Source organism: Equus quagga, chromosome 7 (assembly GCF_021613505.1).
Source record: "Equus quagga isolate Etosha38 chromosome 7, UCLA_HA_Equagga_1.0, whole genome shotgun sequence".
Classification (NCBI taxonomy): domain Eukaryota; kingdom Metazoa; phylum Chordata; class Mammalia; order Perissodactyla; family Equidae; genus Equus; species Equus quagga.
Window position 1 is genome coordinate 85,147,713 of NC_060273.1, and position 26,782 is coordinate 85,174,494.

At 53.4% G+C, this 26,782-nt stretch overlaps 1 protein-coding gene across 1 annotated transcript; it reads right to left on the minus strand.

Annotated features, from left to right (window-relative positions):
• Positions 1 to 834: 834 nt before the first annotated feature.
• On the minus strand, positions 835 to 15,945 carry PDLIM4 (PDZ and LIM domain 4). The gene is made up of 7 exons (XM_046668084.1): positions 15,581 to 15,945; positions 10,635 to 10,786; positions 6,775 to 6,856; positions 2,112 to 2,293; positions 1,740 to 1,903; positions 1,275 to 1,392; positions 835 to 1,154 (listed from the first exon to the last, which is right to left on the minus strand). The coding sequence occupies exons 1-7, from the start codon at positions 15,671 to 15,673 to the stop codon at positions 950 to 952; spliced, it is 996 nt and encodes a 331-aa protein (XP_046524040.1). The 5' UTR covers positions 15,674 to 15,945; the 3' UTR covers positions 835 to 949.
• Between the last annotated feature and the right edge of the window lie 10,837 nt (positions 15,946 to 26,782).

Here is a 26,782-nt window from a genome sequence, read left to right on the forward strand (position 1 = left end):
ACTATCCATATCTTTAAAAACTGTGAGTCTGTACCGGTGTGTGCAATCAAGCTGTGAAAGGCTCCGGGCCACCCCGTCATGCTGTAACCGCCTGGCCTCCGAGGCGTGGAGTTTAATCCTCGGCTTTGGAGATAGGAGCATCGTGGAGGCTGCGGCCCTAGACAACTGTACCTTTCTTTCTAAAATCTTCCTTCGCTCTCTCTCCGCCCCTCCCCTTCTCACACACGCACACAGCACCCCCCTCGGTGGGGAGAGAGGGGAAAGGGAAAGAAAAAGGGGTCACAGAAAGGATAAGTGGCGACAGGAGGGGAGAGAGAGGGAGAAACTCGGAAGAGAGAATGCCAGAGAACGCCTAGAGGCGGATACCACGCACAGCCATCCCGGTGATCACCCCTAGCCCTATTTCCCCGCGGGGCAATCCCGCCTACGGCTGCTAGGGGCCGCCCAAGCTCGTGCTGGTGGCCAGACGGGGCCTTTTCTGTCTCTGCTCACCTTTGCCATACCTTTGCACACACAGCTCCTCACCTTGTAGAGAGAGCTCTTCCCTCCTCATCCCTTAAGTTCTCAGCTGACACCTTCCCTGACTCTACCTAGGTCAGATCCATTGGCCTGTCGTCACCTTATACCACCCCAGACCTCGCCTTCCCATTAGTAGAACTGCCCCTTGTGATTCGTCTGCCATTCACCCCAGCTGTGGCCTCCTTAAGGACAGCACAGCACCTGTCTTGCTCACCAGTGCACACAGTGCCTAAGACATGCTTGGCACCTGAACAGATGTAGCCCTCGGGAGCCATGGACTGCGCTGGAGACAGGCAAGCCAGGGCACTGACAAGGTCGAGGCAGAGCACAGGGAGTTTATTAGAGAGGCAGGAAGCAAACTCATATTTACACGGGCCACGCGGGGACATTAAAAGAAGCAGAGGAGAGGACTGGAGGTTCCAGGGACGGCTCAGACGAGTTCCACCTTGGCATTGGGGTACACTGCCACCACATCGTAGCCCTCGGGCGGCTTGACGCGCGCCTTGGCATGGCTCTCGCAGTAGAGCCGCTCGTCCAGAAAGAAGTAACCGCGCTGCTTCAGGTTGAGGCCGCAGTCGCTGCACATGAAGCACTCGGGGTGGTAGAGCTTGTCCCGCGCCTTGACGATGGTGCCCCTGATGGGGAGACCGGGAGAGGACAGCGTCGGGAGACTGACAGATTCGGAATGCGCCCCCATCCAGGGCCTCGGGGATCAGGGGAGAGGTCCGGGCGGGAAGGCAGGGGAGGGTACTCACACGATGCCGTGGCCGCAGCGCGTGCACTCGGGCAGACCCTGGAGGCCACTCAGTGGAGCGCCCAGCTTGCTGGTCGTGGGCTTGAGGTTCCGGGGGCCGCCAGGCCCGGGCCGCTCCCCTGAAAGCCGCAGCGCGGGTGGCATGAGCCGGGTGAGGAGGTCAGAAGAGGGAAAAACTGCACTTCTGTGGGACGTGGGGCTGGGCCCTGCTTCCGGGGCCACTGGCACAGAGACTGGGGAGGGGAGTTGGAGGACCAGGGGCAAGGGACCGCGATGGAGCGGAGTGGGAATCAGAACCCGCAGGCGCAGCAAGGGGTCTGGACCGCGCGGAGGAGACAGGGGAGGAGCGGGCCGTGGGGTTGCAAGGACCAGACTGGGAGAAGGGGCGTGGGGGGTGGGGTATGGCGGGCTTCCCGGCACCTCAGGGAATGGGAGGGCAGGCGGGGTAAGGTGGCGGGAGGCTTACCGCCCTCGCCGGCCTCTAGCATGCCCTGCAAGTAGCGGAAGGAGCCTGACTGCTTGGGCTCCGCAGCCGTAGGCTCAGCCGGCTCCCGTAGCATCCTGTACACCTCTGAGCCCAGGTCGACTCCGCAGTCGCGGCTCCGCGACAGGCCTCTGGCTGGGTCAGTGCTGGGCGAAAGAGACGCAAGAAGGGACAGGGTTGCAGTACTAGCCTTCGCTCTGCCAGCTCAGGGGTCTAGTGAGGTTTCATGAGTTAGAATGCAACCAGCTGAGACCCAAGGATCAAGTGTCAGAGGTCAGGATGCGACCTGGTGAGATTTGAGGCATCAGGGATGAGGATGGAATCTGAGTGGCTTCAGAGGTGTCTCTGTACTACCTGAGGGGTGGAGACACTTGCAGGGTGCTCATCTGGGCCAGTATGGCAGCCTCACTGCTGCTGCCATTGTGAGGAACTGGGAGGCGAGGTGGCTGCCCATAAGGAGATCCCAGGCCTGGCTTGCCATCTTCTGGCCCAATCCCGGTGGCTGAGGGCCGCCTGCTAGTCACTGGACTGCCATCCTACAAGAGAGAGGCGCCTGAGGCACTGAGAGACCCCCTGAGGTAGGGCCTCTGGCCATTCCTTGTACACCCCACCCCTACCCTACTATGCCAGACCTTCTTGGATGTTGGCTGGTTTCCCCTGCTCTGGCATCTCTGGGCTATGGTGCCCAGCCAGGGAAGGGGTCTATGGGGGAAGGGCTGAGCCTCAGGCCTGATTCAGCCCCTGCAGAAATGAGAAATGCCTGTGGAAAAGTCAGACACAAAAACCTGAGTGCCTGGGACTCAACCTTGGCTCATGAGTGCTATGGTGGTTCTGACCACCAGTGCCCATGAGGGATGGTGTTGTGGCAGAACCATCCCAAGAAGCCTTTTAAGGCCAGAGTAGCTGGAGAAAAGTGTGTGGCCTCCTTGCAGAAGTGGTCCTGGTGCCAAACCTTCCTATCTGCCAGAACTGTACTTTGGTACTGGATGGGCCCATGGCTAGAACACAAAAAGGAACTCTTGTCGTGCAGCCAGGAAGGGTCATCAATCACTGTGTGCCCAAAGCCCTTTGGTGAGGGCAGGTTGAGGTTCCAGGTGCCTTATGAGGTCACCCACCTCCAGGCCTGAATCTTCCCCCCATTTCCTGCTTCCCAGGCTAAAATGGGTAACCTTCTGTAGGCATAGCAGATGAGGGGCAGAGGCTGGGCCAGGGCTCAAGGCTTCCCACCTCTATTTACTCCATGGCCAGCCTGATGCCCATGGCTGTAACGTTTGGAGAAGTTCCCTGAACATATTTCACTGGCCTATGAGAAGGTAGTATCTCTGTGGGTGTGGGTCTGAATGGGAACTGGGGATCTTTGTCGCTGCAGAGTCCACGGCTGTGCTGTCCCCAGCTTGCAGGCACATACAGGCATGCCCACAGCAATGTGAACACAGGCACGCGCACTATCACAAATGTGTTTACAGACATACACATGCACGAAGACAACATACACACCAGCCAGTCCACCTACATATACCTAATTACACATACACAATCACATATACTCAGAGCCAGTGCTGGTCACGCTGGGGATGACCATGGTGGCCTCCATGCCTGGGATGAGGTTGGTGGCCAGAGCAGCCTGACATTATGGTGGGGCCCAAGAGTCCAGGCCATGAAGGTCTGTCTCAGCCTCAGCCTGGGAGGTGACATACAAATTTCCCCTCTGCTCTACAGTATGGACTGTTCTGCAGGTGGGGAGGAAAGGATGCATACCCTAGAAGGAAAGAGCCTGGCTTGGACTCAGGCAGCCTCCGGCACTGGGGCACAGTCGAGCCTGCAGGGCTTTGCCCCGACTGCCCTTGCTTTCTGCAGGCTCTGAGGTGGGTAGGAGCTTGGGGAATGGGTGGACCGCAGCTGAGTCAGGGAGGCACCCCACTATCCCTCCCCCAACAGACAAAGGAGAGGCTTTCTCACTGCCCAGCTGGGCCCCCATCAACGAGGCAACAGCAGCAGGAAAACCTCATCCCACTGGGTTCAACAAAAGCCCCTAAAAAACCTGAGCACTCTTGCACATGTGTCTGCAGGGCAGGCAGGCAAGGCTGGCCTGGCCTCTAATGGGGACCAGATGGGCCATGGGCTGTGGGGGCAGGGCTGGGCCTGGTACAGAGGAGGCTGCAACAGGAAGTGGGAGTTGGAGGCACCTGGAGGAAAGAAGCTTTCACTCACCCCCACCCAGCAGGGTGTGGGACTCTATTGCAGGGTCATCAGAGCCACTGCCCCTCCCACGGCCACCCATGCAGCCACCTCTCTAGCTCTGAACTCAGTGGTTAGGACACACATGGTGACCTCAGTCTTGGTTTGAGTCCCAGCTCTATCACTCACTAACTTAGCAAGTCACTTCACCCCTCTGAACCTCAGTTTCTTCATCTGTGAAATGGAGAATTTGATGGTGTCTATATCATAAGTTCCTTGTGGGGATAAAATGAGACAGTTGTATACAAAGCACTTAGCATAGTGCCTGGCACACAACAAATGCTTGTTGGATGAAGGGCTGTCATGGGCATTCCTGAGCCCTTGTTCCTGGATTCCCCCTCTCTGTAGGGTGGTCCACCTGGTACCATGTGCTCCCTCTCTGACTACCCACTGGCTGCTGATTTGGTTGTTGAAGCCTCAGTGGGTTAGTCAGCAGAATGGGGGTAACTGCCTGCTTGCTCATCAGCTTCCACAGGAGGTGGTCAGAATCTGGGACACTCAACTTGGATGGAGGTGGGCGCTGAGTCCAGATGAGCAGGTGGCACCTCCCAGAGGCCCAGCTCCAGCTCTCTCCTGGTCTGGAGAGGACAGGCTGGGTGTGCGAGGGCTGCCTGCTTCACCTGGCTTGCCTTAACCCATCAGCTGGTTCTCAGCCTAAATGCCACCCTCTCCAGGAAATCTTTCCTTACCACCATCCTTCCTCTATCCTGGGCTGGGCCAAGTACCTTCTGTGTTCCCATACGAAGCCTGAGAAGGAGGGTCTCTCTCCTATGACCCTAAATGGAAGGTGGGCCTGAAGCCCGAGTTGGCCCTGTCCCATCCCACTTGGGGTGCATGCCAGAGTACCTTGTGTTAGTTTTAAGGCCAGCTGTGGTTTTCTCCTCCTCTGATGGCTCCAGCTGGGCCCACCCCCTACCCACTGTAGGCAGAGTGGGGGAACAGTATGGGGACAATGGGCCCAGTGTCTGTGTTACTGAGGACACAGCCCTGCAGGGGCTGGGTGGGGGTGTTTCTGTCACCACCCATGGAGCTCATGACCTTTTAAGTACAAAAGGAGGGCAGCAGCTGAGGGCTGCCCTGTTGCTTGTGGAAAATCCCTCTGCCTCCAGCCTGAGCCACTGGCAGCCTGGTCCTTGAGGAGGTCAGTGAGGGAAAGTGTGGTGGCATGAGGAGTTGCTTTCCAGCCCGAGCCCCCCAGGCCTACTGGCCTTGAGCCTCTCCTGGAGGACTGAACAGAGCTGAGCTTTGAATTCCAAAGCTCAGGCCCCCTTGTCCTATCTATCCTGGCACTCACACATGAAAGCTGGCCCTCACATGTGAGCTGGGGGCCTGCACTATACTGCTCCCTTCTGCCTGGCCCATGTCAAGTCTGGCCGATTTGTCGATGCCACCTCCCCCCTACCATGGGCCTTGGGTCCATGGGACTACCAGAGCAAGCTTCTGAGACACAGGTGTGGCTATGAATCTCTGCAAGAACAGCTGAGGTCCTAAAGAAAAGAAATCGAGAGCCTCTTTGTGGCCCTGCCCCATGACCTCATCCCTCACCTCTGCCGTCCCACCCGCTGGGACTTTTCTCTGAACCTATGGTGTACAATCTCACCTCTGGGCCTTTGTATGTGCTTCCCAGCACACTTCCTCTCTCCACGCCCCTTTGCCTGCCTTATTCTTCATAGGCCTTCAGGTCTTGCCTTCGATACCCCCTCCTCCAGGAAGCCCTCTCTGACCTCTTGCTTGGGTCATATGCCTACTCTGGACTCCCTGGGCCCCTGGCTTCCACCATTCCAGAACTGCTAAGTCCCTTTCCCCTTCCAGAACAGGCACTCCCTAGCATATGGTAATCATCTGGCCTCAAGGATGCCAGCAAAGGCTAAGTAGGGAACAAATGTCAGAGCAAGATGCTGACTGGGAAGATGGTGAGGGAGAGGCCATAGCAGATCCTTTTCTCTGGTACAGCGAAGGCTCCATGGTGAGAGTGGACACAAGCAGGCCCAGGAGGCCATAGCCCCACATGTTGGGTCCCATGATTCTGGATCCATCACAGACTAGTCCAGTCTCCACCTTGCCCAGTCCCTGTGACTCAGAGATGCCAAGCTGACTCTGGATATCTCAGTCTGCCCACTTGGCTACTGCTCAAGCCTATGGCAAAATGAACCCCTAAAGCAGCCTGGCCCCCATTGCTCTCCTTGAAGCTAGTACCATAACTGTGACTCCTGTCATATAGGGAAAGGTGACTAAGCAGACAGGTCTGCAGCCTGAGGTCTGCTAGGTGCAATCACAAGATGGCCAGGAGAAAACTTCAGCCTTGGATAGGGCAAGGAAGTGCCTTATATTCTAAGGTGAGCCCTGTGGCCTGAGGTTGGCTCCTGCCAGGTGGGTGCCCAAGGCTAGGATGAGAGTGCCCCATAGCCTGAGGTCACTCCACAGCCTCAGGTTGCCCCCTACTCTACCCCCAAGCCTGGTGACTTCCTCCTGGTCCGGTATCACTGGGCACCAGAGTGAACTCAGTTGGGCAGGTGGTAGCTCTGAGCCAAGGCCTGGCCCAGTCCTTACCCACTACAGGCACCTCTGTCCCAGAATATAGGATTGCCTGGAGTACAGAGCCCCCAGCAGGTGCCCATCACTTGAGAAGCATGGGATGGGGCACGGGCATGCTTCAGTCTCTGGCCTGGGCATCTGAGAGCCATGGTGAGGATATCTAGTGCAGTTAAACCTGTGGACAAGGCCTGGACCCTCTACCCTGGGCTCCCCCCTGCCCAGGCCAGGCAGTGTCTGTACATACCTGGGCCTCAGGGTCAATGTGGATCCTGTGTGCCTGAGCCCTGCTGTCCTCTGGGGTACTGGGCCAGTTCCTGCCTTCAGGCCTGTGGCAAGAATTAGGATGGTCAGATAGGTCTACTTATTATGCCCACCATGCCTGGGAACCAGGACCTAGAGGGGCTGGGCTCTGGGCCCAGAGTCACCCAGGACCAGGCCTGGCACCCTGCACCAAGAAGGATACCACCACAGCAGTTTCCCTTGCATCAGAATGGTGGCCACTGTGGCAAGGAAACACAACTCTAGATCTGCCACTAGCCTGGGGCGGGGCTATGTGTCCCTCCCCGACCAGCTCTTCCACCCCTCTCTGGTCTGGTTCCTAGAGAGGATGCAGCAGAAGCCCTGCAGCTTCCTCACTCTTCCACCCTCTCTGTGGCCTATGGAAGCTCAGCAAAAAGAGGGCCAGGTCACAGCAGGGTGAGCCAGGCCTCACACACTGATCAGCTGGGAGCCCATCCATTCAGCTCTCTTCTATCCACAGCCTCTGGCTGGGTCTGGGGGTCAGGCATCCATGGGCTCTTGGGGAAGTGGAATGGAGGCTCTAAAGGGTGCGCCTCCCCGCCTGCTGCTGCCGGCAGAGTCATCACCAGTGTCTGCCCAGCCCAGATGGGAAACAGGCCATTAGGAAATTCCTGCTTCGCCATAGAAACCAAAAGCCAAACACCACTCAGGAGGGAGAAAAACATCATAAACCTGCCATAAGCGGGGCAGGCGTGGCCGAGAGGCTACAGGCCTGGGGCCCAGTCCTGCCAGTCAGTAGCCCTGTGAGAAGGCAGGCCAAGAGGGTGCTGGACCCTAGGCTGGGAGGCGGGTGTGTAGTGAGGCTGGTTAGGCCAAAGGGGAATAACGTCCCCACTTCACCCCAAAAGCCCTCCTAGGGCTTCTTGAAGTCTCACTACTGGGCCAGCAGCTCAGCCCTGCCTCTCTCTCTTACTCAGTGGAGGGTTTTGACAATCTGTCTAAACCTGTAGTTTACACTCACTCTGCACTTCCTCACCTTTGCCCACTCCTTGGCCCCCTGTAGGCTACCTCCTCTCCTCCACAGCCTTCAGAGGCCTGTGGCACCAAGGCTCTGCTGCCCCAGGACACCACCACCCCTACTGGCATCTGGATCCAGCCCCCTCAGCCAGGTCCCCAAGTGACTGCCTTAACTCACAGCTCTAACAGGCCTCCACTGACTCTGAAGTCTGCTGGGCTAAGCTAGGACATCTTGCGTGGCCATTTGGCCTTGTACTTCCCTGAAGTTCTGCCCAGAAGAGAAGTACAAGCCTGAGATGTGAAGGTCAGAAGGCACAAAGTACCCAGAGCCATGAGGGTGGCCCAAGACATCAGATCAGAATGAACGGCTTATTCATGGGTCAACCTCCATCCCCAGGCCTCCACTTCAAACTGGGCAGGTGGCTCCATCTGCTATCTTTACGCAAAATGACAATCGATGAGTGGGCTGTGCAAATGCATCTTGTACCACACATAATGGCAACAGAGGCCCCAGGGTTGGAGCTGATGCCAGGAAGGTCCTAGACCTACAGAAAATGCCCAGAAAATGTAGGTTAGCTGGGATTGCTGGATACCACGCTTTGAGTTCCAGACAAAATAAGCATAGCAGGGAAGCTGGGCCTTTACTTCACTTTTCATCCTCTGGAGAAGTCTGTGGAGATTAGAGCCCTCTGGACACAATAAGGCAGGTAGGGAAGCTGGTCTGGATGGAGCTCTGGGGGTATGGGGACAGAGTAGCTCCCTCCAGCCAGCTCATAAGGCTGATCCTCCACAGAGCCCATGTTGGAGGGTCTTTGGGGCCCAGGTATAGGTCCTGGTATAGCAGGCAGGATAAAGAGCAGGGTCAGAGGCCTTGCAGGTGAGAAGGTACCCAGGAGGAGAGATGCTGGCCTAGAGGGTCAAGGTGGTCCCCATGTCCTCATCCCCCAGAATCTGCATGTGTGAGAAGGGATGGGGGCTGGAAGACAGGACCCCCAGTTTTCACCCTGACTGAGCAGACCTGGTACGTCAGCATCACTCAATCCCCAGATCACAAGACAATCCCCATCTCAGAGTTGAGGAAGCTAAGGGCTCTGAGATTAAATCACTTGCCAGAGGACAACACAGTTCTCAAGTGCAGAGCTGGTACTGGAACCCAGATCAGTGATAGTACAGAATATGCTCCTTGGCCAGGCAGCATTTAGGGGCTGAAACACCCACAGTGGAACAGGTCAGTGGACCCCTGGCTCCATCCATGCCTGGCTTGGAACAAATGACTAGGGAAGGAAGGAAGGAAGGAAGGAAGCAAGGGGGCCCTCTGCCCTGCCCCCACCCCGCCACCCTCCCCCGACATCATTCCCTCTGGGAACCTCCTGATTCAGGCTCCTTGTGAGTTTCCCCTGCCCCCTGCCCCACTACTACCAGGGCTTCCCTTGTTAAGCCTTGCAGAGTCAATGCCAGATGTGAGTCAGGGTCTAGGAACCCAGCCAAGCAGGGTAGCCTCAGAGGCCACTCATGGGCAGAGCAGTGCTGACGTTTCCCCCAGCCAGACTGTACCTCAGTCTGGGAGAGGGTGATGAGTGTGATCCTGCTTCATGGAGAAGGAAACCCAGGCTCACAGAGGTCATCTGGTGTTTCTAAGCTCCCACAGAGTCTGGATGAGGACCAGCTCTACTGAACTCCCAGGCCAGGGCCTCCTCATTGTGGGCCAGGTGGAGTGTATAAAGCCCTGGACTTGCAGCTGGGCTCACTCAGTGCCGAGAGCACAGTCAGGAGTTCTGACCCCAACCTGGACCCAGACCTGGAACAGACACAAACTGGGGCTACTCCAGAAGCCTTCCCACCTCATCTAATGGCTCTGAGCCATTGGATCACCCCCTGCCCTGCTAGCTTTAAGGCATGGTTAGCTGTATTGTGGTTTGAGGAAGCTTCGCCCACACACATCCACAGGGGGTCATGGAAAGTCCCTGTTAGCAGTGAATGTGGCAGAGCTGAACAGTTATGTCTGACTTCACTGGATCAAGACAACACAGAGCGCAGGGAGATCCCACTCAGCCAGGACCTGGCCAACTGCCATCAGAGCTGAACAATGACCCAGGGCCTGAGCAAGGCCGGGGATGCCCCAGGTAGACTTCTATCCTTGACCATGTATAGAGCACAGATGTGGCTTGGCGACCCCCAATCCTCCCTATCAGGATGGGCTGTATAGCATTACACAGTTCATAGCATCCAGATTTAACCAGGGCAGAGGCATGGGCCATGGTAGGGACAGCTGAGGCAGGGAAGCTGTGGGGCTGGCAGGAGTGGTCAGCAGCCAAGAAGAAGGAATGGAGTCTTTGGGAGTGACCTGAGGTCAAATTTTGCTTCCCACTCCCTAACTGTGTGACTTTAAGTACCTTCTAACCTTTCTGAGCCTCAGTTTTCTCATCTGTAAAGTGGGGACTATATTAAGTTTTACCTTATCAAGTTGGTATGAGGGTTAAAAGAGGGGTTGGACAAGTAACTTCTTTGAAATGGTCATCAAGCTGGTCATCATGGGTGGGGAAAAGACTGAAGTCACTCCCCAGATGCTACCCAAGGTCTTATTTCAGCCCTGATTTGGGGCTGCCTACCCCCTGCCATAAATCACCCCACACACTTCCAGACCTGAGTTAGAAGAGGGCTTGTTCCCTTCTTAAGCCCATCTCCAAACAGTGCCTGCCAAGCCCCATGAAAGCACTACTCCTTAGGACTGGGATGCCAGGCAGAGAGGTTGTGCAAGGCCCAGCTTACCCAGGATGCTGGCCACCCATAACTTATCCTCCCCTTCATTCCCCCTCATTGTTCTGGCCCAGCCTGCTCTATGCGTACCTGCTCACGGAGAGCGTGAGGTGGTCGTGGCAGCCCTTGATGCGGTTCTGCGCCTCCAGGTGTGTCATGAGCTCTGTGCTCTCGCCATTGATGGCCTGGATCAGGTCTCCAGGGCATAGGGCAGCCAGTGCGGCCTTGCTGCCAGCATGGACCTGTGAGTGAACAAGCCAGATGGCTGGGCATTGGTCATTGTGTGGCCCTGCTGCAGGCTTTGCTCTAGAGCCCCTCCAACCTCAGAACCTGGCCAGTGTGGCCCTGCTGTCAATGTGACCTGTTCGTAGGCAAGCCAAGAGACTGGCTGAGTCCCCATGTGGCCTTGTGGCAGCCTCAGCTCTACACACCACCGACTCTAGTACCTGGAGGCCTGGTGGGATGCGAGGGCATATGAGAGGGGGTTCATCTGGGCTGGGACAAGTGGGATGTCACTCTTGCAGCCTGCATATGTGCCCAAGGACATGGAAGGGACACACAGGGACATATATGTTCCAGATACATACAAAGCATGGACATGTCACAAATACCCTACATAGACATTGCTGATATTGCCCCATGCAGCCAGACTGCACAGCAGCCTTGACCTGACAAGGCCTTCAAACCCTTAGTGACCTGGTCTCTCTACCTGTTTCCCCTCAACCCCACCCCTCACATTCACCTCCACCCACCCACACTCTATCCAGACCATATGACTGTCCAGGGGGTACTCACAGACACCAGATAATCTCTCACCTCCATGCTTCTGCATATGCTGTTCCCCCTACCTGGAACATTCTTTCCTTTCACCCCAAACCCTAATTACCAGCTTATTCCTCCTCATGCTTCAGGCCTCAGCAGAGAGGCCATTTCCCCTAGGAGCCTCTCCTCTGGACTCTCACAGCACCCGGTGCATCCTCTTTACTGCTTTGCTCCCCTAACATTCTAGGTCTGCATCATCACCTCCCCAAGCAAGTCCAAGGCCACCTACTTCCGGCTGCCAGCCTGCACACTTGGGTCACAATTTCACTTGTATTTCCTCTGCAGGACAGGCACTCACTCAGGCCACCACACGGCCACTATTGTCCCCAGAGGGTCAACCAATGTCCAAATCTGGAGCCTCTTACAATGCTGGTCCCCCAATGAGGGTCCCATGCATGACGTTGGGGATAGGCTCACAGGGAGACCTGAGTAAGCAGCCCAGGGGAATTCAGGCAACAGTGCACCCTTCACCCCCTCCCCAGTCCCAGCACAGCCTTTGGAAATAGACTTTAGGCACCCTCATTCTTACTCATCCTCTCCAGCAGTACCCAGCTCAAGAACTGCCAGTGATCTTGTTCCTATTGGTGGGTGTGGGGGCTCCTGGAAGCCCGGCCAGGCTCAACTTAGCCAGTTCTCTGTAGTGAGTGGAGAAAGCTGAGGTGCTGGCAGCTCCTTGGCTTCAGTCCTGGTGTGGGTACTGCCCGAGCTGACCTGTCCTAAAATAGGCTGCCCCAAGGAATGTTCTTCTGGAGCATGACACCCTCAGCCAACCAGCCCACCACTAACATTCACTCATGGGGCCTGGGCACCTGCCTGCCCTCCTGGGAGAGGCACCCACTTAGCACTATCCCACCCTCCCCTCAAGGCCCTGCTGCAGGCACCCTCTCCTTCATGGAAACCTGCTCTGTGACACTGCCTTGGCTCAGCACTTTACCCATAACTAGCTCACGGCGACCTCTCAACCACCCCATGAGACAGAGGTTGTTCTCATCCCTATTTACAAATGAAGAAAAAAAGGCTTGGGGGAAGGGGTATCTTGCCCCAGTCCCCAAACTGGAGAAAAGTCTTCTTCCTCAGGAGAGTGGCTAGCTGCAGGATGACTCAGCCAGCACAAGGGGTGCATTCAGGCCCCTGTGGGTGGAGGAAGTTCTCGAAAGCAGGGGTGGCTGGGACTCTGCCAGCTCTGCTGGCTCCGGGAGTTCTGGTCAGAGAAGGCATGAGGCCAGGAAACCGTGACTCTCCCAACCGTTTTTACATGTATTATCTCATTAATCCTCAAGGCAAGCCCATTTCCTAGAGGAGGAAACCGAGGTCCAGAGAAGTGCAGAAGGACACTCGATTGATAAAGGGCAGAGTTAGGATTTCAATCTAAGCTAACTGGTTCCAAGTACTATGCTCTTAACCACGGTGTGCTTTCCTGCCAAAAGGGAGCGAGGGGAGAGAGAGTGTCCCACGTAGAAGGATCAGCATGTACAATGGCTCATTTGGGAGAGAGAGTAAAAGCAGGCTCCTGGGGCTGAAGCATTATTAGTGAGGAGAGAGTGCAAAAGATGAAGTCAGAGAAGAAGCAGGGACCAGACCTGCAGGCCTGGTAGGCCCAGGTGAGAAGCTGGCATTTCTCCTGGGTGGTTGGGAACCATAAAGGATTCTAAGCAGAGAAGTCACAGGACAGAGTTGAATTCAGGCCAATCCCTCTGGCTGCTGAGTGCAGGATAAACAGACAGAAGGAAGGGAGAGGGAAATAGTGAGGTCAGCTAGGAGGCTGGGGCATAAACCAGCCCCCTTACCTGTAGCAGCTACATTCCCAGCCCCTGCTCCACACCGCCCGGCGTAGACACTGTGCTGGACTAGGAGCCACAGAGTCGGGTGCCATATCATCCTGTACAGTCACAGCAAGCTCCAGACAGGCCTGGATTCCTGTCCCCATTCTGCTTCTCTGGATACATTACCTTAGCCTCTCTGAGCCTCAGTGTCTTCACCTATAAAGTGAGGCCAGAGGGAGTTCTTACTTCTAAGGGCTGTTACTTACTTACTTACTTACTTACTTCTTACTAAGGGCTGTTACTTACTTACTTCTGAGGACTACCTGAGACAATCAGGGAAAAAAGCCCCCACTGGAGGTGGTGCTTATTCCAGGCACCAGTTGCTGGGGAGCAGGTACCAACACCCATTAGGGTGGGGCCTGGAACGCTACACATGCTCAGCCAAGGCCAGCAATCACAATTGTTTGTGGGGAAGGAGCCCTAGACAATGTTTTTGGGGGGCTCCCTGAGCTTCAGGGGCCAAAGTTGCAAGGCCCCCCTCTGCCAGGCAGTCAGCCTCCTCCCTGTCTCAGTGGGGCTGTCCCCAGTGGGTAGGGGAGGCCCTGGAAGGGGAGGGGCTGGTCTTGAGCCCCCTTGATGAGGACACTCCCACATATTATCAGTAAGTGTCGACCTACCCTTGAGGCACCTGCTGGGCAAGCTGTGGCCTGTGTCTCCCTAGTCCCATAAATCTCCCCAGATCCCACCCAAACCCCGGCTCAGCCATCCTGGCTCCTCCGGCCTAAGCTGCTGCCGCTGCCGTGTGACTTTGGGAGACAAGGGGGCTTCTTCTTGGCAAACTCTCTCCCAGCCTGCCTGCCTGCCAGGGGCCTGCGTCGCAATCAGTTCCAAACAAGGCCGCTGCTGCTGCCGCTGTGACATGTAGAGGCCTTTCCTCCGCGTACAGGCAGCCGCGTGGGCAACAGATGTCTCTGCTCCCTGCCGCCTGCGGCCGTCAGCCCAGCCGCCGCCACTGAGCCTGTCAGCGGCCTCACACCCAGGGTGCCTGGCCCGCTGGCTGGCCTAGCACCCCCACCAGCCCGCCAGGGTGGACACACAGCATGACACACAGAGGCAGAAACAGATGCTCACACACACACACCCAGCAAAACTCCCTCAGGGAAGTGGGAGATGAAAGGCTGCCGGATGTGTTGAAGGCCCACCTCACTCAGCTCCAGGGACCTGGTGGCTGGGAGACGAGGGCAGATGTGGGAAGCTTCCCAAGACAGCTGGGCCTGCCTATCACCCTGGCCCCCAGAAACAGGATTCCATGATTCCACGCTCCACTGGGTGCCCACCCCCCTCCCCAAAACTGGAAAGAAGTCTCTGAAAGCCCAGCCAGCTTGGTCCAGCCCCTATGGTGAGAGGTGATGGTAGGGTGGGGGAAGGGGGTTCTCAGTTCCCCTGACACAAGACCAGAGCAGTCTGTGTGGGGGCAAGGGATGGCCCTTAGATGGCCCCAGGACCCCTCCTCTCTTCCCTCCAAACTGGGAGCCCCCAGTGGCAGGGCCTGGATTCTCTCCTCTTCTGTCCCCTAGGCTGGGACACCCAGGGGCAGAGTCTGAGTCTCCTCTTCTGGATCCCAAGGCTTGGCCAGGATCCTGTCTCCCCCAGACTGGATACCCCCTCTGACAGGGCCTGAGTCCTCTCCTCTGCTCCCGTCCCGCTCACATTAGCCACGGCCCAGGGTTATGCCCCCTCCTCTTCCTCCTCTGTCCTAGCCTGGGGTAGCGTATGGTGCTGGAACCTTGAGAAACTGGGTCTAGGCTACCCTGGCCCCTGGCCTTGTGTTGTCTTGTGGGGATGGGTCTCCCACCTCACAGTCAAGTCTTCTCTCACCCTAGAAGCCAAAAACTCCTCCTAGTCACTTCCCCTTAGGACGACTGAGGTCATGGATGAGAGACTGACCAAAACTACAGTGGGGAAGTGTATGGATCTCTTTTTCAGATTCAGAGAACACCCCAGACCTGATCCCTGGGAACACTCAGCCCTGCTGGCAGGGACCCTTGATAGGGGAAGGGGCTCTCAGTCATTTTGCCCCAAATCTTCAGACAGGTTCAGTCTAAGCGGTGTTTCTGGGCTTCTGTAGATCTGTCCAGACCCCTGGCCCATGACTGCAGTCTTTCTCTGGCCTGCAGTGACCTCCCCCAAAATAAGGCCAGCAGGGAGACTGGTGTGTGAATTCTTGGGGGATCCTCTAAGAGATAGGGCAGGCAGGCCCAGGGGGAGGGAGGAGAGGGAGCTGGGGCGGCGCTCCCCTGCCTGGAAGCCTCCTCTACAGCCTGTGGGTCACCTAAGCCAACCCTTGGCCTCCGAACCTCAGAGACGTCGGGGATCCCGGTCCCGGGTGGACTGGGAGGACTGGGTCTCAGATCCAGGACCTCCCCACCGCCCCGTGGCCGCCGGACTCACCCGCGAGATGGTGAGGGGTGCGCTGAAGTCTCGGCCACCCACGAGGCGGAAGCCCCAGGGCGAAGGGCCACGCAGGGTCACGGAGTGGGGCATCGCGGGCCGGAGCCGCAGCCGGAGCCTGAGCCGGACACTGAGGAGCCGCCGCCGTCGCCGCAGCCGCCGCCTGGACGCCGCGCCCCGCCCCCGGCCGCCCGCCCCCGTACCCCCCTCCGCCCGGCCCCCGCCCCCGCGCCCCGCGCTCCCGGATTGGCCCCGCGGCCGGCCCGACCCTCCCACTTCGGGGGGCTCTGAGGACCCGCCCCTCAGCCCCCCGCCGCCTGCAGCCTGGCACCCCCACCGGGTTCTCGGAGACCCCCGGCCTGGGATGGCCCCGACGGCCCGGATCCTGCCCGGCCTCTGCTCTGCGGGCCCGGCCCGGAGCCGGGCTGCGGAAACTCTGGCACAGGCGCTTTGAAGTCGCTTCTACGAGGCGGCGCCCCAGCCCGGGGGAGGGGGGGCGGTCCAGATGGGGGATGGGGCCGCGCCTTGCTCAGAAACCTCCTCAAGGTCCTGGCGGCAAACCTGCGGCCCCACCCCTTGGTTCGGGAGTCGTGTGAACAGCGAGCACTGATGGGGTGCCCTGGGCCTGAGCAGGCCTGGGCCAGGGACACAGACCCAGAATGACAGCAGGCAGCACCAAGTATGGGAGTAGGAACAGAAAGATACCCAGCCTTGTTCTGGGAGGCCAGGAAAGCTGTCTGGAAGAGGTGACCACTGACTTGAATCTAGAAGCAAGGTGCCTTGTCTTGTCCTTCCAGGTGTCACTGCTTCTTCAGGACACTCAGGCGCTCTCCGGCTGCCCTCTCCTCCCAGGCCTTCTCCCTGTCTGCACAGACTCCTCCCTTCCTCCTTTGCAAGGAGCTTTGTTTCCCCAGGTCCCCTGGAAAAGGAGCAGCTAGGGTGGCTGTGCCAGCTAGAGGGGAGTGAAGTACCTGAGGGGGATGGAACTGTGGGCAGCCCTTCACTTGGGGCCCTTCCTGGTTTTCTCGCCACTCTCAAAATTGTCCTCCAGGATCATCCTTGAACTACCTTTGCAGGTACCATGGCTTGGCCAGGGCCCCACCCACCACCCTCTGGTTCTCCTGGACACTTTGCGATTGGCTACATCAGGGCATCACTGTTTGCTTCTACCAGCCCTGAGGAGGCCCCAGATTTAGCCATTCTTGACAGCCCTGTGTGCCCTGTTGGCCAAGTTCTGGTAGGGGCCCTGCCCTCAGAGGGCTAAGGCTGTGAGGTGAGATGTGTCCATGGGGTCTCTAACACCCCCAAGGAAGAGGGCCTCTTGAGAGGCACAAACCTAGGGTAGTCCGAGGAAGGGGAGTAGCCCTCAGGGTGGAACATGGGTGCCTCTCTGGGAGGCAGAGAGCCGCTGTCTGTTCAGCTGGCAGAGAAACATGAGTGGTGTGTGTGTGGGGAGGGGGGTGTCCATATCCATGGAGTGCCAGTCACTGGGCTCTCAATACTGTGAGATGGAGGAGTTTTCTGCTCAGCCCCGTACAGACAGGCCCCACATGGACAGAGTGGAAGGGCCAGCAGGAGAAGTGGACTCTGGATGGTCTCTCAGAGGCCCTTAGGTCAGAAGCTCCCCAGGACTTGGACCCCACTGAGGGGCGTAGAGAATGAGGGCAACCGTTGCCTATCGCTGAGCGTCTGAAAGTCAGGTGCACAGCATAGCTGGAGGCTCAGAGATGCTTCATCTGGACTCCAAGAGCCGTAGTGAATGTAAATGGTGCAGAGCTTTGCTGGGAGGAGGGGGGCCTCAAAAGTGCGGAGGTTCCCACCAAAGGTATCCCTTAGCAGATTCCTGAAACTCTTCCTTCAACATTTCTTTCTTCTTCCAACTTACACACCCCCAGGGACTGCCAAAATCCCCTCTCCATCCCCAATACTGAAATCCCTTCATTGCCTTCCTGTCTACTTCCATTTGGGGGGAGCATATTACTCCCTTCCAGAAGTAGTCCTCCTGAGTATGACTTTCCTAACCCTTCAGCATCTGGGCAGTGTAATCCATCTCTGAAGGCTTTCCTCACAGGGTTGAAGATGGGGGGTGGAGTGGAGTAGGGAGTGGCTCCTGTAGAATTTGGTACATAACTTTCCCATTTCATTGTGCAGTCTCTGGGGCAGTTCCAGGGTCCATGCCAGTCATCCCCACAGTGGGTCCTTGATGACACCGCTGACTTGAGAGGAAATCAGAGGTCCACTTTTGACAGTGCCCTCCCACAGGACACAGGCCTGGATGGGGCTGTGCTCCTGGAGACTAGGGGCAGCCCATCTTAGGGGCTACACTGTGGGCTCACTCCTGAAGTACCCTGCATCCTGAGCAGCAGGTCAGACAAGCTGTTTCCAACCCGTCCCCAATATTTCCTCCAGAAAGCCCTCAGAATTTCCTTTTCACTCCTAATGGCCTTGTTCCTGGGGGATTGCTGTGTTGCTGAATTCCTGTCATGCTGGAGCACCAAGGTGTCCACGGGGTCTAGGAGTCCTCTCCAAGGTGGAGATGGGTGGCAGTTGGGTCATGCCTCACCTCTGCCTTAGTGGCCTTCACTTGCTCACTGCACACCCCACCAGGCATCTATGCTGCTGGGTATAACCAGATTGCTCATTTCATGCATTCTTTATTCATTCAAAAAATATGTATTGAGTGCTTTCCATATGCCACGGCCTACGCCTGCCCAGAGCTGGGGTCAAGGCATCCATGGGGGCAGGGACTATGTCTATCTTATTTATTTATGTTTCTCCAGCACCCAGCAGAGATCCTGGCACACAGAGGATGTTTGAAAACATTTGCTTTTAACAACATTATCACTGTTATGGGAATTGTTATCTCAGCTTGCCCTTTAGCCACGGCCCAGAGAGAAGCAGAAAGGGCATGAGGGGGCCTAGGAGGGGGAAGACTTCTGCTCCTGCTGCGTTGGAGGCCACACCCAGTGGCCCTGTCCTTCAGGGGAGCCCCAAGTCGATCAGGGCACTATGCCCAGGCCCTCTGTGTAAAGCCAAGTCTGTCCAAGGTCAGGAGAAACCACAGTACTTTTTCCTCAATGGGCTGGCAGGCTCCAGCAGGAGCAGATGCCCTTGGGAGATGCCCTTGGGGCTGAGCCTAGGGGGAGGGCGAGGGGAGGGCTGGGATAGGAACAACCTCAGGCTAAGGGCAAGGCCAACCCAGGGTACTGCCCAGAGGTGGACTCAGCCCTGAGTAGGGGGTGGAGTGAAGCTGAAGGAGCAGTCCTTGAGGATACCTTCCTGTGAGGTGCTAGGGGCTAGCCAGGGAGCTCAGACCCTGACCTGCCTCACCCTGGCTCAGTGGCCACAGGTTTCTGGGTAGAGTCTGCCCCATTCAGGCTCAGCTCCTGAGGGCCAATACATCCCTCCTTGAAGGCCCAGCTCCCTCGCCCCAGTCAATATCCTGGATTTCAAGGGGATCTGAATCCTTGATGGGGTGTTCCCTCTTCATGGGATGCCTAGTCCACAGTACTGACCACTCCAGGGCTCCAGAGGGCAGCCAAAGAAGAACCTGAGAAGACTTCATTTCAGTGTGGCCTGCCTGAACTAGCTCCAGGTCCCATGCCTTTGGCCACCCAGGGGTCTACTGTCCAAGAGGCCTGCTGGTCAAGGCTAGGAGCCTGTGAGTCTACAGGATGGAGAGAACAGCAATCTGCGGCAGGGCTGGAGGGGCAGGACTGTGCAGGCCTCTCCAGGGCTAGAACTTGGCCCTACAGTTAGAGGAAGCCAAGGCAGGGTTTGAGGGGCTCTGAAACGGGTGGAGACAGCCAGGGGCATGGGGATCAGGCAACAACCAAAAGAAGAGTCTAGAGTGGTGTAGCCTGTGAGGCGGGTTGAGAGTTGATGCCCCCGACATACCTGGGACAACAGGACTGGAGGCAACAAAGCTGGCTTTTGAGCTGTGCTTGGTCCAGCAGAACACAAGGGGAGGGCGTGCCTCTGCCAAAGGGAGTTTCCCAGCTCTAGTTTTGTGCCATTCGATCCCTCGACAAACACTTATTGAATGCTTGCTGTGTGTCTAGCCTAGACCTGATCAACTAGACTAGAGGTGTGGTGGGGACTCCCCACGCTGCCACGCCTCCTTTGGGGGCTGAGAGGCTAGAGGCTCTAGAGGAGCCAGTCTCTGAGGGTCCAAACAGGGACAAAGCTGATTCTCACAATTGGAACCTAGTTCCTGGCCCTGAGCCAGATTCCAGGGCATCCAGAAAAGCAGAACCAATTCTTGTCAGGAAACTGAGCCTGGGGAAGGGTGAGTGACCACCCCAAGCTCACATAGCTTCTAAGCAGTTGATCTGGGGTTTAGACCCTGCCTTGGTGACTTTATGCCCTGCGCCTTGCACCAGAGACTAGACATGTCTCAGTCATACCTGCAATTCCCAGCAGCACTCCTGTCAGACCTGCTTTGTCTCTCTTTCCACAGAGAAAACCCATCTGCTCTGGGATCCAACAAAGGGGCTGCCAGGCAGCAGGGTGGGGGCAGGTTTACCCAGCTGGGCCCAGGGAGGCCTGGCCCTGAGGCCTGGGAGTGGAGGGTGTTGGGAGGAGAGGCATCTCACACAAGGAGGGAGGCAGCAGACACAGGTGGGAGACCCAGAGGCAGCTCAGCCCAGCCCAGGCAGGGAAGTGACAGAACAGGCTGTCTGAGGTAGCGGTGAGGCCCATGTGATTGAATGTTGTGCAACTGGGGCCTCAAAGAGGCAGCTTACAAAGGCACTGTGATTTTGCTCCTGCTTCAAGGATACCCCCATCCTTACCCTCCCTCCCACTTCTCATTCAGGCCAGAGGGTGTAGGCAGCCTGCCCTAGATCACCCAGCCTCCCCTAGTACCAAAAGCCTCAATTCAACCTGTAGCTCCAAAATAGAAGCCCAACCCAGGGGTTCTCAGGTTTCCAGCTTCCCCTGACAGTTGAAGACTTCTGTCAACCAGCCGTGCTGGGGTCCATGCACAGAAAAGGTGCCCTCTTTTACAAATCAGCTCCTCCAGGTGGAGCAGCAGAGGGATTGGGGAGCAACTGGACTGTGTGCTCATTCTGTGCCCTGGACACTCTTGGCCTTGGCCTGACAATATTACCATGCTCTGCCACTGGCAGAGGTGTAGGACCCTTTCCTTCTCAGCCAAGGGAGACAGACATGACTATCGGGTGCAGGTAAGGCTCTACCAAAAGTGCAGGGATGACAAAGAGGAAACGAGCATGGGATGCAGCTCAGAGATCCAGTTACTGGGGCTCCTCAGACACACACTGCCACTCATCTGTCACTTGGGACTTGCTGCCTGGACCTGGTCCCCTGGCACAGCTTAGCCCTGCCCCAGTCCACACATCCACAGACACTCACATTTGGCAGTGTCCTGGCCAGGGCACTCTGGTCTCCTGGCTGAGGACCTTCCTCCTCTTCCTGACCACTAGAGCTGACATCCAGGGCCACTTGGAGTACTGGAGAGGTCCAGGCCAATTCCATATTTCTTGGCTTTCTGTAAAATAAAAATGGAAGAAATGTGAAAATAGTCTTTTAAGAATTATGGCATATGTTATTTATGCTTTGTTCATTTATTCAACAAATATTTTTGAGATGCTCCTATGTGTCAGGCACTGTTTTAGGCCTAAGTATTGAACACTTAAATGTTTGTAGCATACGTACAAAATGGATAGCCTCATCTGGAGATAACTTCAAAGATTTAAGTGCCAGGCTTCCTGGCCCTTCTCCTGAGGGTGGACCTCCACAGCCCCCACCCTCCATGATTTTCTCACTCGTATAGATTAGGCCTCTGTCCCCTGCTCCCAGGGACCCTGGAGACCACGATGAAATTGGTGGAGGCAGTGAAGGCTTCCTCAAGAGTCCAGCTAACATAGGCCGGTCTCCAGCCTGTCCTTCCTGTCTCTTATGGCCGTCCTCTCCCCTGCAGTGCCAGCTCCTTTGGTCACTGATTGGTCTTGGTGAAGTGCCCTGCCCAGTGGTGCCCAGCACTGCCCAGTGATGCCTCTTGTGGCTGAGTCACAGGCTGGCGGGGACTGTTTAGGCTGACCTCACCTCCGGGCCTGGCCATAGAACACTCCAGCTGTGGCCACCTGGTGTGAGCTTGGCCGCCCGTGTTGCTGGGAGAGTGGGGCAGAGCCATGCCACCAGAGTGCAGCTGCTGCAGGCTGGCCCTGGAGTCTGGGAGTCCAGGTGCAGGGGGCCATGGGGATTAGAGCCAGCAAGAAGAGCCTGCGAGTATGAAGCTGGGCTGAGCCTGCTTCAGGTCCATGTGGAGAATGGGCTGGAGCAGGACCTGTGAGTCAGCCACATGTCCTGGGTGGCTATTTTCCTGGCACCCAAGAATCTTCAAAAACCATTTCCCACTTGCTTTTCCTCCCAAGGTGAGGTCCATAGCTATGCATACCTAGGCTCAACACTGGGGAGTGGGAGACAGAGCCCTCAGTGGTGGGGGCTGAACTCCTCACACCCCCCATCTCTCATACCCACCCATAATGGCAAGAGCATACATGTGACTTGACCCTCACTGAGAGGACGCCTGATTAGATTGTTTGCTGCCTGTGAGATCACCATATTTATGGGAAGGTAGACTTGCTATGGAACAGGGGGGATGTGTCTCTCCCACATGAGAAACTAGGATTGTTTCAAGAGAATGTATAATGAGAACTTCCATGTGCTGAGAGTTAAACAAGAACTGTCTCGTCTCAGGGAAGAGGTAGGGAAAATGGTGGGTCTGGACTGGAGATGCACTGAGTGTTGGAATGGGCCCTGCTCAGAACTCTGGGACGAGCAGGCCCTGAGAAGTAGCTGTGTCTAGGATTAAGACAAGCTGACCACAAAGGGCTGTGACATTGGGTGTTCAAGCATGAAGCTTTGTTGGCCCAGAGAAGGAGCATAAGCATTCTCTCTCAGAGAACCATGGTGTTCCAGAGCCAGAGACAGATGGAGAGCTTCCACAATCCTTGTGAAGATCTATTTATTATCCTAACACAAGACAGCCCCTGCAAAGAAAGTGGTAGATCTGTCTAATTTGTGAATACAGCAAGTTGGCTTCCATAGCAGGTTAAAATAGTTACCAATGTGGGGATTTTTCTAGGATTACAAGATTGACTTAACATTATAAAATCTATTGATCAAAAGATTAAAAGGAAAAAAGGAACCCTGTGGTCATCTCAAAAGGCATTTGATAAAATTCAACAGCCATTCACAGCAAAAAGTTGGAAAACATGAAGAGAAGGAAAAATTCTTAACATTTTAAACAACATGTATTCACCAAAAGCCAATATTGGACTTAATACTCTAAAATTCCCATTAGCGTCCCTTTCGCTGCCGTTGTGCAGGGCTTCTCTGGCAGTCCTGACTAGGACAATAAAGTGAAAAAAAGAAATAAAAATAAGTAAAAGAAATAAATTATAAATAGAAAGAGTCAAAATGATCATTATTAGCAGATGATATTATGACCACGCCTCCATAAAATCCAGAAGAATCAATTGAAAAATTATTATGACTAGTAAGGAGATCCAGTTAGAAGGAGCAGAATAAGATAAATACGTATATGTATATAGATTTGAATGGCTTTTAAAAGCGCTGTCACAACTAATTAGAAAATGTAATGAAAACAATTTACCATTCACAATAACAGTGACACATGAGAAATAGCTGGAAACTCACTCAGCACATGGAAGGCATATAAACTTTGCTCTAGGATACATATAAAATAATACAAAATAAATAGAGGCATATGTCATGTTCCTGGAAAGCTCAATATCTTAAATTTATTAATTGATAAATTCAATGCAATTCAGTCAAAATTCATTTGGGTAGGGGAATCAGCAAGATGATTCTAGGGATCAATGGAAAGAGTAAATAAGGACAAAAAAACCCCCAAAATCAGATCAAAAGACTAATAAGGTGAGATTTGCCCTATAGTCCTCAGAGTATGCAATAAAGCTAAAGTAATTAAGTGTGTAGTGGCAGCATAGGAAAAGACAAATATATCAATGGAACAAAAGAGAGTTCGTAGCATGTGATAAAAGAAATATCTTCATTCAGAGGATAAAGAGCAGATTATTCAATAAATCGTGCTGAGGCCATTTCTCATCTATACAAAAAAGTATGGTTATAATCCTATATACTATGTACTACTCCACACTATAAATGAATTCCAAATTGATTCTTGATCTGTTTCAGTTTTTCCAATGTGAGTGTTTTCATAAACTATTCATATACTTAAACTCAAAAAAGGGCTGGTAGAAAATATAGAGAGAGGGGGCTGGCCCGGTGGAGCAATGGTGAAGTTCGCAAGTTCTGCTTCAGCAGCCTGGGGTTCGCCAGTTCGGATCCAGGGTGTGGACATGGCACTGCTTGGTAAGCTGTGCTGTGGTAGGTGTCCCACGTATAAAGTAGAGAAAGATGGGCACGGATGTTAGCTCAGGGCCAGTTTTCCTCAGTAAAAAAGAGGAGGATGGGCAGCAGATGTTAGCTCAGGGCTAATCTTCCTCCAAAAAAAAAATTTTTGTAATAAACGTCTTTTTCATCAAGATACTTTAAATATATTTTTCTGTTACATACAGAAAAAATGGAGAAATGTATTGTAAACTGTTTATAACTGTTATTGCTGGTGATAGTATTTTGGGAACTTTACATTTTCTAGGTTATGTATTTCTACACTATTTTAATTTTATATAAATAAATTTGTATTGTATTCAGAACTAGAAAAAAGAAGATAATAAAATGGAAAATAAAGACCAGAAGAAAAGGATAAATACTGCTTCTTATATAAGAACTTTGTAATAACGTACTTCCATTTACCCCTCCCTTCCTTTATACTAGTGTTGTTGTACATTTACTTCTTGAAATGTTGTAAACTCCAAAACAATAGTTATGATTTTTGCTTTAAACAGTCAGTTGTCTTTTAAATAATTTAAGAAGCAAGAAAACATATTTTCTATTTACTTATTAAATTTACTGATAGTCTCTCTTCCTTTGTTTAGCTGAATTTCCATCAAGTATCATTTCCCTTTAGCCTTAAGAACTTCCTTTAACATTTCCGGTAGCACAGGTCCACTGGTGATGAATTTGCTCAACTTTTTTTTTTAATCCAAAAATATCTTTATTTCTCATTCCCTTCTTAAAAGGCAATTTCTCTGAATATAGAATTCTAGTCTGATATTTTTTCTCATAGCATATTTAATATATAATGTATCATTCCGTGTTTCCGTGTTTCCTGGCTTGCATTACGTCTGATGAGAGGTAAATGGTAATTCTTATCGTTGTTCCTCTTAATGTAACATATTTGTGTTCTTTCATTGTTTTTAAGGTGTTCTCTTTGATTTTAAAATATTTGACTATGATGTGCCTGGATGTGGTTTCCTTTGTATTTATCTTTCTTGGGGTTTTATAATCTTAAGTTTCTTGGGATGGTGAGCTAATAATTTTAAAAATCAAATTTAGAATTTTAGTCTCTATTTTTTTAAAAAAAACTTGCCTTAATCTCTCTCTCCCCTTTCTTTCCTCCTTATGTGTATTAGGTTGCTTGATATTGTTTCAAGGTCACTTCACTGATGCTCTGTTCGTTTTGTTTGTTTTTTTCAGTTCTTTTTCTTTCTATGTTTCCATTTAGATAGCTTCTATTGACTTGACTTCAAGTTCCTGAACTTTTCTTCTGCAGTGTCTGCTCTTAGGTCCACCTCGTAAAATTTTCATTTTGTATATTATATTTTTCAGTTCTAGAATTTCCATTTAGTTCTTTTCTATAGTTATTTCTTGGCTGAGGTGGTTCATCTGTTCATTTATTATGTCCATCTTACCATTAAAATTCTTGAACATACTTATAATAGCTGTTTTAAAGTCCTCATCTGCTAATTCCAATATCTGTGTTATCTCTGAATCTATTTCTATTCATTATTTTTCCTCCTGGTTATGAATATTATTTTCCTGCTTCTTCATATTTGTGGTAATATTTGATCGTATGTTGGGAATTGTGGAGGGCACATTGTTGAGAGTTTGGATTATGCTGTCTCCTTTACAGAATGTTGTTTGTCTTTTTAGGCAATAAATTTACTAGAGGTTTGATTTTATCCTGTTGAGGCTTGATTTTAGGCTTTGTTAGGGCAGGTGTAAAGCAGAGCATACTGTAGAGCTAGAGTAGCCCTATTCATAAAGTATAGACTTTTTAGATTTTATTTAAATCTTCATGGTGTTCAGCAAGTTCTTTCCGCTCTGGCTGGCCAGAACAGGTCTCAGCACTGTGTGACCTCTGGAATCCCCATTTAGTTCACAGGCCTCATGGATTCTTGCCCTGCACGTGTGCAGTGTAGACAAAATCTCAGGGGACATCTATGCAGATTTCTAGAGCTCCTTCTCTATGCAGCTCCCTCCTCTTTGATACTCTGCCCCACAAATTCAGCCATCTCAACATCCTCTGTCTCTAACCTCTGCATCCTTCACCCGGTGAGACCATTGCTCTGTCTGGGCTCCACTTCTCTCTACCTTAGTTTGGGAAGTGCCCCAGGCAAAGAACTTTAGTGAATATGGAATTCACCTTGTGTGTTCCCCTTCTCTCAAGGATGAAGGCTATTTGATGTCCAATGCCTGTAATCAGTTGCTATAAATGTTTTATTGTTGTTTATAGTAGGGAAGTAAGTTTATTACCAATTACTTAGTCATGGTTGGAATCCAATAAAAGTTTAAAAGAAGAAAGGAAAGGAAAGGAAAATAGGGAGCCCTAATTCAGGATGTGGATCTGATGCCACATGTGTCTAAAAATCTAAGATTTAACATCTGGGCCAGTGGCTCCTACCCCTCTCCAGTTCTTTTTAATCTGGCATCAGATTGGACTGAATAAAACTTCCAGTTCTGGCCATGATGGTAGGTTGTATTGCAATAATCTTTTGGGCAAAAACTATAAAAATTGGACAAATATATAAAACAACTATTTGAGGGTATTGAAGAACAACAACTATAGGTAAGAATGGAAGAATTATAATCCTTGAGAAAAGGGAATACTGTGTAGCGAGTTCCACATTTACCGTGGCTTTTTCCCTGGGGGCATTTCCCATGTCACTGCAAGGAGCAATAAGGACCAAGCAGAAGGCAACAGTCTTGCCAGACAGAAGATACAGGGGTTGGAGTTCAGGGATGCCAAAGAGGCTGGAACTTGGAGGGAGGATGGATTATAGAAAGGAGGAA

What these genes read in the sequence shown, in the direction of transcription:
- PDLIM4 (XM_046668084.1), bottom strand. Translation starts at nt 15,673, where the DNA reads ATGCCCCACTCCGTGACCCTGCGTGGCCCTTCGCCCTGGGGCTTCCGC. An exon ending in CACCCCTCACCATCTCGCGG is followed by an intron (nt 10,787 to 15,580) that starts GTGAGTCCGGCG and finishes GTTCACTCACAG; the next exon opens with GTCCATGCTGGCAGCAAGGC. An exon ending in CGCTGCGGCCACGGCATCGT is followed by an intron (nt 1,155 to 1,274) that starts GTGAGTACCCTC and finishes TCTCCCCATCAG; the next exon opens with GGGCACCATCGTCAAGGCGC.